Consider the following 18,002-nt stretch of genomic DNA (forward strand, 5'->3'; position numbering starts at 1 on the left):
GGAGGGGGAGGGAAATGGGAGGCAGTGGTGGGGAAGAATCAGAAATCTTTAATAAATAAATAAAAATTAAAAAAAATTGTACATGGTCAAACAACTTAACTATCTGTAAAGAGTTAGGGCTGTTGCCAACCTCAGTCAAATTACCTTGGGCTCTTCTTAATCCTTTTGAAAGCCATTCATAGCTCACTCCTATGTCTGACTTAGGCTGACTATCAAACCTTGAAAAAAATTTATTCTTTACTACGAATGTCTTCAAATAATGTCTGAAACTTGTTATAGGGTTTTCCTAACCTTGCTACAATCTACCTATAATACACCTGCTCTAAAACGAAAAACAAACAAAAAAACCAAACCTCATGTTATTTCTATTTTTGCATGTACTGTCTGTGTGTGCCTCGTGCCTGTGGAGGCCAGAAAGGGGACTAGAGCTTGAGTTACAGATGGCTATGAATCACCATATGGGTCCTGGGAATTGAACCTGGGTCCCCTGCACTTAAAAGTTCTGCAACGTAAGAGTTCAGGCAAGGTAATATACATCTCTAATCCCAGCACTCTGAAGGCTGAGGCAAGAAAGTCAAATGCTCAAAACCAGAGTTGGGTGCAGTGGTTGTACATGTCTTGAATCCCAGCACCCAGGAGGCAGAGGCAAGCAAATCACTGTAAGTTTAAGCCCAGTCTGGTCTACATAGTGAGTTCTAGGACAGTGAGAGTTACACAGAGTTCCTGTCTCAAAACCAAAACAAGTTCAAGACTACCCTGGAACACCTAGCCTGATATTATAAAAAAATAAAGGAAAGAAAGAGAAACCAATTAAAGTCAGAGGTTAAATACTTGGTCCAAGCACTCAATGCTATTACTTAAAAGGATTGTAATTCAAAGTTTAGTTCAGAATTACTTTGTCTCAGCATTATTGACTTTCTAAAAACGATTTAAAGCTATTGGGACTGGTTATATATATAGCCAAGCTGGTCTTGACTCTTCAATCCTCCTCCCTCAATTTCCGAAGTCTGGGATTACAGGCATGTAGACACTGCTGACATTTGAGCTGTTAACTGAGGCAGCTGTCACGGCACTGCAGAGTGTGTAGCAGCATTCTCCCACCCACTAGATACCCAAAGCTCTAACGACCAAATGCTTCCAGATTCTGCCAAATGTTCATTAAGAAACAGAACTCTCTTTCACTTGATATTTTAGCTATGGACAAGAAATAGACTCTTAAGACCCATTCCCTTCAACTACACCACGCCCCTATATGTTTTCCTCAACTGCTAACAGTGTATCAGACCATGAACCCACCAATGGATTAACCTATTGAGGAAGTTAGAGTCTTCATGATCCAATCACTTCCTCTAAGTCCCTCATCTCTCATCCTGCTGCATTGAGAATCAAGCCTTCAATGCATGATCCTTTGGGGAACGTTTCTGATTAAATCATGAGCAGGCGAGGCGAGAATCACAGGTTCATCTCTGTCATCCCAACAGTCACACTATTACAAAATTAGCCTTCCTGACCTTCAGGGCATGCACATGTCTGGTATCTACTCTCACCACCAGTAAGCAGAGTTAAACTACAAATTCTTTGTATATAAACAAAGTTACCACACTGGCTCATATTTCAGAGTGTTTTTCCCACTAATTTTAGGGTTTTCCCCTGCATGGCCGAATATCACTATGTCTATACCTCACGAACCCAGAATTAGAAAGCATTCCAATAGTATTACAAGTTATTTCTTAAACAAATTATATATACCAGAGGTTAGAGAGATGGCTCAGCAGGTAAGAGTACTTATTGCTCTTCCAGAAGATCTCAGTTCTCAGTTCACACTGCCTGTTCCAGAGGATCCAATGCCCTCTTCTAGCCTACATGGGTGTTAACCTGCATTTGAACACATGTATGTGAGCATACACAAAAACAAAACTAAAATAAATCTTAAAAAAAAAAAAGGAAGAGGCTCAGGACATTCTAAGCAGTTAAAGTAACAGAAGCATCTTTTGGGCCAGTGAAATGGCTGTCTGGCTGTCAAGCCTGATGACTAGAGTTTGATCAAGACACATGTGGTGGAAGCAAAGAACCAACCACCGCAGGTTTTCTGACCCCCACATACGAACACACATATACAGGTGAATAACCGTAATTTTTAAATGATATCATTTTATTATCTATCTATCTATCTATCTATCTATCTATCTATCTATCTATCTATCTATCTATCTATCTATCTATCTATCGTGCTGGGGATCCATCCATTGTGTTGGGGACTTTACCCAGGACTTTGAACAACTGACTAGATTTCAGCAATGTTAATGTTATCTATATAAATTGAACTCTGTTCTAAGTAGGATCTGAAAGATTTCTCCGTCTCAAAACCAAAACATTACTAAGAGATAGGCTGAACTCTTAATAATTTCCCAAACCAGAGAGATCAACTTTCCTAATCTGAATCTCCTTTCAATCTACTCCATCCTCTAGGGGCACGCAGTAATATCACACGACTTTCACTCAAGTCCCCAGCCAACAGCACCCCCTTTGACTAGCCATCCATTTATTAGTGCACTAGTTTACCGAGCCATCTGTCTCTCAGTACAAAGTAAAATGAATTTTGGACACAGTACTAGGTAGAAAAATGAACTAAGATGAGTAAACAAAAGTTTAAAATCAGTAACAGCATTCTAAGGAATAATCTTTAAAACTTCATTATGGTGGGGTGGGGACACAGTTCAGGTGGGAGAACGCATGGTGGGGTGGTCTGAATAGGGATGGCCCCCATAGACTCATGCATCTGAATGCTTGGCCCACAGGGAGAAGCATTATTAGATGGTGTGACCTTGTTGGAGTAGGCATGGTCTTGTTGGAGAAGTGTGTCACTGTGGAGACAGGCTTTGAGGTCTCATATGCTCAAGCTATGCCTTGTGGTACACAGTCTTTCTGCTGCCTGTAGATTAAGATATAAAACTCTCAGCTCCTTCTCCAGCACCATGTCTGCCTGCATGCTGCCATGTTTCCTGTCATGATGATAATGGACTAAACTTCTGAAACTTTAAGCCAGTCCTATTTAAATGCTTTCCTTTATAAGAGCTGCCATGGTCATGGTGTCTCTGCACAGCAATTGAAACCCTAAGCCTAGCATGCATGAAGTCTTAGGTTCAAGCCACCACAATATATCAACCAGGATGGTTGTATGTGTGTGTAATTCCAGCATTTGGAAGGTAGCAGCAAGAGAATAGTATCAGAACTTCACAGTCACCCTCAACTACATAATGAGTTTGAGACCAGCCTTGAATACATAAGATTCTTGCTGGAAAAACTTCACGGTGAGCTGTGAGGGTAGCTCAGACATACACTGCTGACCTGTGCTGCATGCACAAGGCTTAATCCCTAAAGCTATATTTCTACAAAAAAAAAAAAAAAAAAAGGAAACATAGGTATTTGACTTTCCCCCTACAAAGAATAGTCAATGTCCTAGTCTACAAACTAATTAGACAAATTCATCCATCTTAGGTCTTATGGTTAAAAAAAAAAAAAAGTTTGAGCTTGAGCAATTTATAATTTATGTTTAATGTTAGACACCATCGATCTGGAGTATTAATTTTACTCATTTCTTCATTTTACTTCATAAAATACAGAGCCAAACCGGAGCTACAGTAGGTTTAATTTTCTTCTTTTGTTCTCAAAATCTTTACCTTAATTCCTCTCAACAATGCCTCTTAAAAAGAACTAGGCTGGAGCTGTAGAGATGACTCAGTGGAAGAACATTATCGCTTTTGTAGAGGACTCAGGTTCCATTCCAAGAACCCACATGGTGGTTTTATAACCATCTGTAACTCCAGTGCAAGGAGATCCAACAACCTCTTCTGACCGCCTCTGGTACCAGGTTCACACGTGTACACACACATGCATACATACAGGCAAACACCTATACACATAAAAATAAACATTAATTTTTAAAAAGTGAGAACTGCCCTGTTGTATCCAGAAGAGTTTCCTTGTAGTCATCTATTACTTCCTGCTTCCTCTTTTGCCATGGACCTCAGACCCTGGGTGGAGGGCAGCTGCGCACAGAATTCACAGCAGCTAAGACAGCATGTGCAAGACCTGTCAGACACAATTTCAGCCTGAAAAAGGCAGAGAGACACAAAGTCCTTCCCTGCCTAAACAGCTACTAGCAGTTGATAGCTACAGTGAGAGGCGCAGTCAGTTTAGAAGTGCAGCCGCTGATGGGTAGACCACTTATCTAATGGTACATGGCAGTATAAACTGCACTTGGGGTGAAAACAGACAGGCATGTATATACAAAGTTGGGTGGTCTGGGAAGAGTAGGAAGAGGGACTGAATATGATCAAAATACATTATTCAAAATTCTGAAAGAATTAATAAAAAATGAGGACAGGTGGACTGGTGAGATGACTCAGTGGTTAAGGTCCCAGGTTCAATTCCCAGCACCTACATGGCAGTTTACAGTAGTCTAACCTCCACCAGATCCAAAGCCCTTTTCTGGCCTCCACAGGCACCAAGAATGTATATGGTGCACTGTTTTTCACAAGTTCTTTTTCACTTGGAATTTACTGTGTCCAGAAATTTCTGTGCCAAGCACTATACCAGGGATTTTGTAACCCTGGGATTGTTGAACTAATTTCCTAGTTTGCTCCAGGCTCAGAAAGGATCCCCCTTCCACCACTCCTGGTACTGAGGATTTAGCTCAAGACCTCGTGCATGCCAAGAAAGACACCAGACATGGGAACACACAGAACTATGCAGTACCAGACTCGGGATGGATTGGAAAGATTTTTTACATTATCTCAGTCACACAGTTTATGAGCTGACATGCATGTGACAAGAGGTGGATTCACATTCAGTCAAAAGCATCACATGTACGTATGTGTGTAGGCCTATTCTGGAGCTAATGCAGAGAGCACAGGAAGGAAAAGAGGATGGAGAAAGCCCCCACTGAGGCTGTGGTGCATGCACTAAGTTTTAAAGAAAAGAACAAAGTGAAAGTATCCAGAAAAAAAAGAATCATGTACAAAAATTAAAGAGGAAGCCGGGCAGTGGTGGCGCACGCCTTTAATCCCAGCACTTGGGAGGCAGAGGCAGGCGGATCTCTGTGAGACCAGCCTGGTCTACAAGAGCTAGTTCCAGGACAGGCTCCAAAACCACAGAGAAACCCTGTCTCGAAAAACAAAAACAAAAACAAACAAACAAAAAAAAAAATTAAAGAGGAGAGAAGAAAAGTTCTGGAAACGGCAAAGGGAAGATATGTTCCACAATTCACGCATCTCAGCTTACCAGACTTTAGGTCCATCAGAGAGACTCTCTATGGCCACAGCACTAACAGTGGCTGGCAGGGCAGGTAGAAGTGAAACAGAGACAGCCCTCAGCTGCTACCCTTAGGCTGAAAACTCTGAATTATGTTCAATAGCAAAGAGGAAACACATGAGTCTCCTACATGAGAAACACATCATCAACCTGCACAGCATGTGAATAAATTACAGATTAGAAGCCAGGAAACTGGTCAGGAGCCTGTAGAAGAGTCTGACAGTGGGGTGATGAGAAACAAACCAGGGCTATCATAAAGAATAAATAAAACAACTTTGTAGTATTTTTATTTTCTAGTTACCACCATTAGAAAGTTAAAAATAAAAGTGTGTGTGTGTGTGTGCACGTATGTATGTACATACATATAAATGTAGTGGGCTTACTACTACTGATGGTAAGATGGGGGGAGGGAGAAGTCACACGTCAAACCACAGGAAGCCTAGTTTATGGCTTAGTCTACAAAGAAGCACTAGGCTAAGCAGCAACTACAGTACTGCCTGCTATGAAATAATTTTAGTAATAGTAAAAATTACACAATTTGGTCCAGCACGATAACTCAGTGGCTAAAGACATTTGCCATAATGCCTGACAACCTGAGCTAAATCTCTGGGACCCACAAGATGAAAGAAATGACTCTTGTAAGCTGTTTCCTGGTCTCCATATTTGTGAATACACACACACACACACACACACACTAAATAAATGCAAAAATTTAAATTTACTTACTCTAATACATCTTATTATTCTACCACACAATTATTAAAATTTAAGAGAAACTTCACATTCATATTTTTTGGGCTAATTTAAATCTAATTTTATACTTGTCTCATTTGAACACTAAAATAACACTAAAAATTTAATTGGTAGGTTTGGTAAATATTTAGATTTCATAAAATTTACAGAGAAAAGAATAGATTTACATACCCAAGATTTCTTATGACACACTTTAACACTTTCCAGTGAATGATGAACTTGTAAATTTACAATACAGGGCCAGCAAGATCTCAGCAGCTAAAGATCCCTGCAGCCAAGTAGATAACCTGAGTTTCTTCCCAGGGACCCACATGTGTACAAGAAGAACTGACTGTTATAAGTTATTCTTTGATCTCCACATGCAATGTCCACACTCATATATACATACAAAATGAATAAATAAATGTAAAAAATTTAGATCACATTAAAAATTTACAGTACTTGCTGTGTGGTGGTGGCAAATGCCTTTAGTCCCAGTACTTTGGGGGCAGAGGCAGGCAGCTCTCTGAATTCAAACCCAGTCTGGTGAACTGGATGAGTTATAGAACAGCCAAGGGCTACAGAAAAACGGTTGTCTGGAAAAACAAACAAACAAACAAAACTTGAGGGGAAAAAAGTCAAAGTACTGGGGTAAAGACAGGCAGATGGATCTAGGGACTCGATGTCTAGCCAGCTTAGCCAAATGGTGAGCCCCAGGTCTCAGTGAGAGCCTGCCTCCGGAAAAACAGGGGGTATGACTCCTGAGGAACCAAGAGAGCAGAGCTTTGGGCTTCACTGGGACACACATACATGCACATTTACAGGAACATACACACATGCACCTGCACACACAAACACATACCCACCTACAAAAAATCCAGTTGCTCAGGTATGCTAGCCAGCTTGTGGGTGGTCAGTAGCTCTATGTAACTATGACAGAGGGCATTTAGGCCTAAAAAGTAACAAAGGTATTGGCTTCTGCCCACTCCCGACCATTGGCATTTATATCTACTTAGTGTTGAGGATATCTGCATAACAGACAACTTCCAAAGTATTAATTATGAAAATGGTGCCAGTGGCCATATCCTCATTACTGTATAGCTTACATTCTCAATTCCAATACCAAGATAGGTAAAAAAGGAAATCTTCAAATAACTAAATAAAATTGTGCTGTACTGCCTAACACATGAAGCACACTAAAACATGGTTGTGGGATGGACACTCTTTTCCATGGCCCAAGGAACAATTCAGTTGTCTGTGGCCTATGTAAGTCTTATACTATTTTCCTATTAACTACTTAAATTTATTAGACTTTATTTTTAAAAAGGCAGGAAAAAATACTTTCAACTGTGTATTTATTAGGAGCGTTACAGTGGAATGGTTAAGAGCATAAGCTCGCAGTCAAGACAGCCTGGATTCAAATCCTGTTTCTATCATTTATTAGATGTGTGATCTTGGCAAAATATTTGGCCACTCTATGGTTCAGTTCCCTGTTCTGCAATACTGTGCCTCAAGGAAATAATACACAGAGAACACTTGGCACATAGTAGCTGTTCAGCAAACATTTCTGTTAGAGAGATGCCAGAAAAGTTGAAATTATGACTAAAGTCGAAGCTAGGCTTCTTAATTTTCCATGTTCCCCGCATGATTATACCTCGGGGCGGGGACGACTTGAAGTTCTCAAAAGGAGTATCTTTCATGCAGTTACATTCAATTAAAAAAAAAAACTAAACAAGAAACTTCATCTACTGACCGGGTAATTATGCGCATAGCGGCAGCCAAGCAAACAGAAAAACACGAAGCTAGAGAGGAAGGCATTGGCCTTACCTGCTTTTCCGTTTTCGAGGTAGTTTCTCCACTGTGCCAGTCAGTCTACAGACCAAACAAATGAAATCGGTAACTAAAAGGGAGTACACCCTCGGCCTCCCCTTGCCTGTGGGGCACTCCATGTACCACCCAATGGGGCCAGAGGCTGACCACAGGTTGGCCGGGTCTACCTCTGACCTGACAAACCCCTCAAGTCGGGCTTCCCTTCCTTCCCTCGACCAATCGATCCCCGGACTCACTGGTCCCCGAATGCCCCGTGCCTCAACGCTCGGCTCCCCCAAACCACACGGCCCGTCGGCCTCATTGTCTGCCCGGAGCCGCAGGCCCCCCAGCTCCCCTCGGCCGCAGCCCCGCCCCTCAGCCCCGATCCCCCGCATTCCTCGGCCCCCGATGGGGCGCGCGTCCTCCGCTCCAGTCCTGCACATCCTCGTTCCCCGCCCCGACGAGCTGCTCGCTCTCCGCGCCCCCAGATGCTGCATGCCTGCACCCCCGCCCCTCAGGGCTCGGCCGCTCCCTCGGCCCCAAGCCTCCGCCTGGCACCGCAGCCCGCCCCACCTGGGGGCCAGGCGACTCCGCGGCTGCTGGGACTGCCGGGCTCCTCTGACCATCCGGCTCCTGCTCCGCCGCGGGAGCTGCTCCGGCGGCCGCAAGGCTCGCTCGGGATGCTGAGGCAGCGGAGGCTGGAGTAGGCGGAGAGACGGGAGGAGGGCCTCGCGCCTCGGCCAGGCTAGCCGCGGGGCCTGCCCCCTCCGCGCCTCTCCTCGGCTCCTATTGGCTGAAACTGCAGCGTGCCTGAAAGTCCGGCCGCCGATTGGGAGTTCGGGCCTTCACGTCCCGCGCGGCCCACCCTGAGGTTTGGTTGAGACTGCAGGTGGCGGCAGAGGTGCCTTAAATACTGCTAGCAGAGCGGGAGGAGCTCTGCGCGCCACCGTGCGCCAGAAAGGGGGAATTGCGTCTCCGGCGCCAGACACCTGCTTCCAGGTTCTTGGTTCTGCATCCTGCATCCTAGACATCTGCTAATTCCCCCGCCTCCGCACAGCCCCAGAACCAAATCAAGCACTGCACTTTCTCCAAATATATTCAGAAGTTCGAGGGCAAAGCAGCTCTTCGTCACAGCGTCGTTCTGAATCACCTCGAATGCAGTCCCTGCCAGCATCTTGCAGAAATGATCTCGTCTCAGTGCTACCCTTCGAAGAGGTCACGATACCAAATCGTAAAGATCCAGCAATATAAATATGTTTTAACAGCAGGAAAGATCGTAAGCTTTGGTGGAAGCTTGTAAGAAAGCACGAGAATTTCTTTAATTAGCACGAAAAAAGAAAAAAAAGACATTGCAAAAAGAACCAATTGCAGTAACTACAAATAACGTATTCCATTTTGAAAAGCATAAAACGTACTGCTTCTTGTGTAAGCTAGCCATTTTGTGCCATTGCAGATGATTCAAAAGTCTACATCAGTTAATCAGTTTTAGTATAAATTTCACTGCATTTTGACTCAAGTATACAAAACAACCACCACGTAAGTACAATAAATATTAGTAACCTATTCTACTCTAACAAAGCTATTTTGAAAATACAGCAGATTTATATGTATTGCATCTGAAGAATATAATTTTGGGCGTGGGTGGGTTTTGAGACAGGTTTCTTTGTATAGTCATGACTCTTCTGGAACTCACTTTGTACTCTAGGCTGGCCTCGAACTCAAAGAGATCTGCTTGCCTCTGCTTCCCTGGTGCTGGGATTAAAGAGGTGAACTATCATGCCTGGTGAAAAATTTAATTCTTAAAACGAGTAATACTCTGTATAACTTTATTCCTATACAGAGTTGTCAGATCCTAAGTTCATTTCTTCCTGCTAGATTCGGGAGGAGGCATAAAATTTTCTCTTGAGTCTCTTTCATTTTAGAACACATTTTGTTTAGACACACCAACAATGCAGTGGCAGAGATAGGGCTCAGCAGAGTAAAAGGTGCTTGCTGTTCAAGCCTGACATTGTGTGTTCAGTCCTGGAACGCACAGAGCAACAGACTCTAAAGTCTCAGACCTCCACGTGCACATGACACACACACACACATACCTGCACACACATGAAAACAAATAAAAATGCACGAGGACAAATATTCCACAAATCTCCACAAATGGATAGTATCCCAAATAGTGAGATACGAATTTTTCCACAGAACCAAATGTATTTGATGCAATGGGTTATTCTTTATTTCTAAATGGTTTATCTTGTATCCATCTTTGATGCTAAGATGGCTTTCCTCTTATGAAATATGGGATGCAGTAAGGTATAGTGGTATTTTATTTTTTGCAATGCTGAAGAGCTCTTATTACATTTAAGAGAGGGAGGCAGAGGGAAGGAGGAAGAGGGACGGTGTTTCAGGTGGGAACATGTAGGGGGACAGAAGTCAACCTGTGGAAATCAGTAGTTTTCTCCTTTCATCTTGTGGGTCCTGGAGACCACACTCTGCTCATTAGGCTTGTGGCAAACACCTTTTCCTATTGAGCTACCTTGCTGTCCTACTGCTGACCCCCAATATGTTCTCCTCCACAATTGCACTATAGGAATTTTGAAGTTGTATTTATCTGTACTGGTGTTTTGCCTCCATGTATGTTTGTACATAACACGCATGTCTGGTGCCAATGTAGGCTCCCTGATATGGAAGTTGCAGATTGTGATTTGCCATGTGGGTGCTGGAAATTGAACCCTATGCTTCTCTGGAGAGCAATTTGTCCTTTTAACTACTAAACCATCTCTCCAGCCCTATTATGGGATTTTTAAAAATGGCTTTGACTAGAGAAAATATTACCAAATGTCTGTTGTTTCCCCTAAATGATGTAATTCTAGAGCCATAGAGTCACCAATTATTTCAATTTTAATTTTCTACTTAATTAACTCAGCAAGAAACCAAGGAGTTTTGGGTGAAGGGATCCTGCTGTAATCTTGAAATATCACGCATGACATTCTTACTAAAATCCTCTTCCTACTACCCAACTTTCCCACGACTGGCCTCTCTGAAGCATAGACAATCTATCAACAGAACTGCAGCTAACTGTTGGGTCTTCCTAAATGTAACCTTCATGTTGTGTCCAAGTTCTATAATCTCGATTTCTGGGCTCATGCATATTCCATTACCCAGCCCATTATTTGTGTCTGCCCACACCAGACACTTCCTTCAAATCCCTTGTACTAAAGTCTACACTGTGGGACTGGACTGGTGGCTGTGGTTAAGAGCGCTTGTTTGCAGAGGGCCTGGGCTAAGCCCTCGCCCAACGAGCCATGCCTAACCCATTCCAGGGTGTCTGATGCCCTCTTCGAACTCTGCAGACATAAACGCAGGCAAAAGAAATCACATACACAGAACAAATAAATTATTTTCTTTAAAAAAGTTATACTACTAGTAGCCATGTTTGATGACCCTGAGTTCCTCTTCTTAATCACACGAATTTTGATCGAGTCCTCAGTAAATAGCAGCTTTGGGCCAAGTACTGGTCATTTTGTGGGTGCTATTCTTAATATTATAACCAGCTTCACTTTATTTTTAGAAAAGAAATGGAAGATCAGAGAATTTAATTTGTTCAGGGTCAAAAAGTTGCAAAACCCAATAGTGCTTAAAAGAGAAGGCTTGAACAGTCGCTGTTTAGTGCCCTCCAGGGGGTTCAAGTTCCAGTTTTCCTGAGATCTAGACAGCTTACCTGTCCTTTCCAGTTCCATTCTCTCACCCGGGGTAGGGTGGGGATAGGAGCAATTTAGACGTACATCCATACCAAGAGTACCACAAGATATAAGCTGGGCATGGTGATATATGTCTTTAATCTCAGCACTTTGGAGGCAAAGCCAGGTGGATCTCTACAAGGCCAGTGTGGTCTACATGGTGAGAATCTGTCTCAAAACAACCAGTGCCTCCGGACCTCAGAAAAATTAAAAGGATCACAAAATAGGACATGTACAGGCCAGGAATGTAGCACAGTGGTTGACTGCTTACCTAGCATGCACAAGGTCCTGGGTTCAACCCTCAGTACTGCAAAATAGGGCATGTTAGCATTTATCTAAAATGCTTGATCATAGATTAAAAAAATTCCACTCCCATTTCTATACAAAATGCTCAGAACCATTTTCAGGTACTCACAAGAGTGGTATATACTGCAATAAATGTTTTTGTATAAACGTCATACATTGTTGAATTAAGAACCGTGTTAGCAATCTAGGCATAAACTTAATTCTCATAAGAAAGGTACACATTCATGTGATGAAGGAAACTTGCAAAATTCTAGGGGACTTTTCAAATGCAGGGGGGGATAAAGGTTAGTTCTGTTTATAAGTCACACAACCAAGTGAAAGAGTAAGCATCTCTTTGAAAACATAAATTACATGAAATGCTACCTTCTTCTCAGGGAATACTATAGACTGCATTAGATAACATTATTTTTCATAAACTTCCTACAATCGTTTTATTAATTGACACCGAGGGAATGTAGCACCTTTCATTCAAAGAACTGGAGGTGCTTTACAAACATCAGCATTTAAAAAACAGAGACATTTAAAAATCTGAAGTCTTGCAGTTAAATCTCAATTCTGTACACAATTTTCTGAAGGCTGACACACAGTGATTCTACTGTCAATGGCAGGATTCACAGTACAGGCATGGGGCTGGGTTTACAGAGAAAAGACACACAGAGATCTTAAATGCAAGGAACATTGTGAACCTTATTTCAAAAGCAACTCAACGTTTAAGATAACAGTTCTAGACATCCAGATGGAATAGGAGCTGACAGGTTGCATATTAGATGTAGTCTTGATCGAGGCTTTTTAAGATCACGCCCAAGTGAACACATTTAAAGAAATGAGATTCTTGTATTGATCTATGGAAAGCTAGCCAAAAGTCTATCAGCCAAATAAAGAAAGGGAGGAAATGGCAATTTAAAGTAGACGGTTCTCACTGGAGCCTAGGACACTTTATTAGATAGAAACCAAGTATATCACAGTCAAATAAAAATAGTTCTTAGCCCCATTGATACAACATAGGGTATTTTACATTCAGCCTAGACACAGGAAGTAGCAGATTCCCTCAACTTCAGATCTCTGGCTTGCAAGTGTCTCTCATCACATGATTACTCTGAATAATAAATACATAGCCCTTGTTTAGTAGAGGGATCCAATAATTCTTTTTCAGGCTTGCAGGGTCCAATACATTCACTCTTTCTTTCCTTCACAAGTCTAATAGAAAAACTACTTTTTCCATGCCTCAAAGCCATTGTTCAGTTGAAGAAAAGTCAGGCAAAACAGAGATGGCAGTTAAGGGATGGAAGAATATTATTGGCACATGCCCAGCTAGTGACTAACAAAAGCAGTACACCGTGACTTGAAAATAAGTCACATTAAAGGAGAATAAAAACAACCACACCAACCTAAGCTAAGGAGTGTGAAGCAGAAAGAGTGGACTGAGTTGCTGATTTTACTGGTACAACTTAAAAGCAGTGGAGGGCAAGCACTTAAATACAATTTATGGCAACACAAACAAGAAAATACTGCAGAGAGTTGTTAAAAAACCACATCAAGTTGTCTGCACCATTAATTCCAGTGTTTCACAATTAATAAAATACATAGCTACATATTCCTGTGAGATAAAAATACCTTTCCACCTGAATTACACTGGGGTTAGGAAAGTAACACAAAGCTACTGACCCACCATTAGTTCAAGTGTGTGCAGCAAATGTCTCAGTCACTTCTTTCATAGACTACACAATTAAAAACTGTACAAGGGGCTGGGTGATTAGGGACAAATAAAATCAAAACAATATTGTGCTCATTCAGTAAAAGAAACCCTGATGAAATAGTATTTGCCAAGAAGCTTAGACTATTAAGATTTTTATTGCATTTTTAGGTAACCTGGAAGTTCTTATCCTGGAGGGGAAAAGTTGTTTTTTAAAACTACCTGAACAGATGCTAAAGTGCTTTAATCAATTGCTTCACATGGATTTCCTGGGATGACAAAAGATGATTATCATTATAAAGGGACACCAAAAATTTCACAAGATGGTACATCCTAAGTCATCTATGACAACAGTCATAAGAGATAATGATATACTTGTCCTTATTAAGTGGACAATTACATATCAAGAACTGATCATCACAACCCTTTAGATAGTCAAATTACACACACAAAGTTGAAATATGGCATGACAGACCTTCACAAGCAAACAGCCTGTTTTTTTCCCACACTTTAAATAATCTGCTTCAGATTACAGTTCACAAACACAAGGGTTCTGATATTTCAGCCTTTAAAGTTGCTGTTAAAAACTGAATACTTTGTAAAAGTTAAGGTCAAAGGTTACAGCGAGAGAATGCTTGCTACTGAAAAGTATTCATTTACTTGATGGTACTCAGGAGAGTGTAAACTGGATTGAACACATTCTACTCAATTGGCATCAAATCTACATATCAGCGCTACAACTATTAAATGTTTTCTATTACTATAGAGGATAGAAATCAAAGTGTTACTATGGCAGTTATGTTCTTTAGGCACAATTTAGTGGTATTTTAAAAAAATAAATATTGAATTTCAACTGAAATTTTAGATTCAATAACCAAAGGGTCAAAAACTCTCAGGAAAACAAGGAAAAAAAAAAAGTAACCTTTAGCTAACAATGTAAGTTGTTTAAAATTTCTAACACTTAACCTATCTGGGTTTTAAGATTACTTTATTAAAAAATACAAGAAATCTGAAAAAAGATCAGTACAATTATCTTAATGTACAAAGTTATAAGCTGTAGCAGTTTTTAACTAAAATTTAAAAACACAACAAGGAGGGCAGCCCTTTAGACCAATTTATTTTATACCCTTTTGAAACATCAAATCATCATCCAACAATGGACAGTGAAGTTTACAGCTGCGACAAGGGGACATGACTCAGGCATCTGCAGTCCATCCTGCCCACTGGACAACTTTGCTGCTGAAATTTCTTAACCCTACTAAACAAAAGCAGAAGGCTGGCTGATACAAATGAGGATTTCCATGTAATTGTCAATGGGCTTTTTAAAAGAGGAAATGCTTCCTGTTTCCCCAGAACAGTAAATAAGCAAGAGCTACATGCAGCAATGTGAGTATTAAGACATTTCTCAGGTTTTCTCAAACAAGTCCAAGGTGGGGATGGGATGAGTGACAAAACTGATAGAAAACATTGCTATCGACACCATAACAAATAATAAATTTAGATAATTTAAAAAAAAAAGGCAAGAGGCAGCATTTCAGCAGCAAAGTGCTCAATAATAAGTATATTGTAGAGGGTACAAGAAAGTTGGGGTAAAAGAGGGTATAAAGTGGGCCAGCAGGATGGCAATGGCCTCAGAGGAAATACGGCGTCGTAGTTCTGGGAGGAATAACACGCTCTGAATCTGGAACAGCCCGGAATAACTTTGGTTCTCTCGTATTGACATCTTTGAAGACCATGATGGAAGCGATGTTTCCACAGCGATAGCAGTAGTTAGGAGCAGACCACACTGTGACCAGCTTCTCGTCAAACATAAACTTATAGCCTTCATGTACAAGCTGATGTGCTCTGCAGATGAGTTTTAAGTTGTTGATATGAACAAACTGCAATTTAGAAAGGCTTTGTGAGTATTCCATTCAACAGCTTAATAACCATTCCAAACAGCAAGTATCATTATTGAAGTTTTCATGATTCTAAGTCCCACTCTATAATCGTTCCCAACATTTCCATTGCCACTTTGGCCCAAGTCTATTTTGAAGTACATGACCCACAATTTGGAATTTCTAAGCCAGGTATAGTAATTAGCACCTGTATTCTCAGTTACTCGGAAGGCTGAATAGGAGGACCCCTTGAGTCCACAAGTTTGAGACCAGTCTCTGCAACACAGAGATGACATATCTTTAAAACAGCCATAGTAATAGTAAATGGCTAGGTTGGAAGAGAGGCTTGTCAACAGGCCTGGTGATTAGAATTTGATCCCAGAACCCACATAGTAGGAGAGAACTGACTTCCACAAGTTGTCCTTTGGCTTCTTCTCATCCTTCCAACACACACACACACACACACACACACACACACACACACACACACATATAAATAATAAACAAGCAAGCAAGTAAACATCACAAAAATCGCTAGGAGAATCAGGAGTTTGAGGCCAGTCTAAGCCACCTATTAAGAACTATATCAAGAAAAAGAAGAAGTTTCTAGGGGGAAAAATTACTTAATTACCACCAGATACAAAGCAAAGGTTTTCTATTTAATTATATAACAAAATTATTATCAGTCTTATTATGTGAGGGTTTATTGTATGCAACCTGAAGAGGAAAGAATTCAAACTCAGTAAAGTCTTTCCAGAAGTGAGGATAAACCAATGGCCCTAGCACCTAGTTCTATGGTTCTATTATTATGTTGAAACACATCTCAACAGAACATGTGTGTCTGTGAACGCTATCTGCCCACATTTGTTCATGGCTGTTTTGATGTGTGCATGTAGGTACATAATTTGATAAAGCTGCAGTCATAAAAGAGCAGCAGAAGACGTCAGAATTTCTGTGTATATCTTATTTGTAAATTATTTGCCCAAAAGATTTATAGAAAATAGTTTCTAAATTTTAAAATTGCTGAATTCATGCAGCCAGCACATGCAGTAGATTATTAGAGAGCAAAGATTGTAATCATAGTGTTTTGTAAATTGTAAACAAGAAGTTATTTTTATATTATTACTGCCTAATTATTCACCCTAGTGGTTCTTATTTTCATCTAGTCATAGAGATTCAGTAAGTGCCTTGGAACAATACTGAATTTTCTTAGCTTATGTATATTACTTTAAATTCTGAATTCAGGCTACAGAGATGGTTTTAGAGCACTGGCTGCTTTTCCAGAAGATAGGAGTTTGATTCCCAACCACCACACAGCAGTTCACAACCACCTGTATCTGGCCTCTGCAGGCACTTCATGCACATGGTGCAAGATGCAGAATAAAAAGTAAAGGTTGTCATGCAGAGTGGTGCACACCTTTGATACCAGAACTGGGGAAGCAGAGACAGGCAGATCTCTGTGAGTTCGAGACCAGCCTGGTCTACACAGTGAGCTCTATAGACCCTGTCTCAGAACAAAACAAAACAAAACGGTTAAAAGTATGATTTAAACAAAAAGTAAGTAAAACAAAATGTGAAATCAACTGGGATTAGAGGACTGTCAGAATATATGTATATTTCAGGATATTTGATTGGCCATTAAAATGAACAAACAAAAAAGTTGCCTATCTTGCTCTGGTGATCCTGTTACTTAACTATTATTTTAATAATATAAACAGACGGCTGGAATATTATTTAATTATATAAGCAGACCACTTTCACTATAAAATCTGGCTGAACCATTTAGGAAGCATAATTCAATCAACTACAGTAAGAATCTGATACATATAGTAACAATAATTTTATTAAATTAGGCTTGAAGTTTGATATCTGAGATCATCATTATTCTTTTACCAATCAAAGAAATACTCTTCCAAAAATGCTAGCTTTACCTCATTTGTGACTTTTGCTCCAAAAAGCCAACCTGCTCCTCTGGGACTGATTGCCCAAGTGTCTACATCTTCAGGATCTGACCACACCAGGTCACAAAATGCTCCTTTGTGAGGAATTTCCTGATTTCGTTCAATGGTTCGAATTTGATCCAGTGTTTTGATATCAGGAGATAAGCCGCCATGAACACACAAAATTTGCTCATCTATTAACTAGCAAAAAAGAGTAACAAAGGATAATAATAAACTCAGTCATATATAAATTCAACAATAAACATGAAACTAAGTAAAGGCGACAACTGATAAAAACACTTGAGGCTCTAAGGAGAGTCATATAAACTTACAGCTGCTACTGTGAGCATGTCAAAAACTTTGGTACAGTATCTCCAAGCATTAGCATTTCCATATTTTGTTTGGCACTCATCTGTGAAGAAAATAGAAATGTTCTGATTAATGAAATAATGTATCAAATCCTATAGTTACCTTTGTTACAAAAGAAATTCACCTTAATTCACCTAGAGCAAAAAATTATGGTGCATATATATTCCTAATAAATTTTTTCATATAGAAGCAAAAGAAGTCTACTATCTAAAAATACGCATATTCTAAG

At 40.5% G+C, this 18,002-nt stretch overlaps 2 protein-coding genes across 2 annotated transcripts in view; both read right to left on the bottom strand.

The window, feature by feature from the left end:
• Positions 1-8,583, bottom strand: part of Scai (suppressor of cancer cell invasion) — a 143,499-nt gene extending 134,916 nt beyond the window's left edge. The window contains exons 1-2 of the mRNA XM_050124836.1: positions 8,428-8,583; positions 7,873-7,917 (exon numbers count right to left, since the gene is read on the bottom strand). Coding sequence (XP_049980793.1) covers positions 7,873-7,917; positions 8,428-8,480 — 98 coding nt within the window. The 5' untranslated portion in view covers positions 8,481-8,583. The remainder of the gene's footprint in view (positions 1-7,872; positions 7,918-8,427) is intronic.
• Positions 8,584-13,726: 5,143 nt separating this feature from the next.
• Ppp6c (protein phosphatase 6 catalytic subunit) overlaps positions 13,727-18,002 on the bottom strand; it is a 29,351-nt gene continuing 25,075 nt past the window's right edge. The window contains exons 5-7 of the mRNA XM_050124855.1: positions 17,737-17,816; positions 17,396-17,605; positions 13,727-15,467 (exon numbers count right to left, since the gene is read on the bottom strand). Of these exons, the coding sequence (XP_049980812.1) occupies positions 15,219-15,467; positions 17,396-17,605; positions 17,737-17,816 (539 nt within the window). The 3' untranslated portion in view covers positions 13,727-15,218. The remainder of the gene's footprint in view (positions 15,468-17,395; positions 17,606-17,736; positions 17,817-18,002) is intronic.

Source organism: Alexandromys fortis, unplaced genomic scaffold (assembly GCF_014885135.2).
Source record: "Alexandromys fortis isolate MF-2015 unplaced genomic scaffold, M_Fortis_MF-2015_v1.1 scaffold_228, whole genome shotgun sequence".
Lineage (NCBI taxonomy): Eukaryota > Metazoa > Chordata > Mammalia > Rodentia > Cricetidae > Alexandromys > Alexandromys fortis.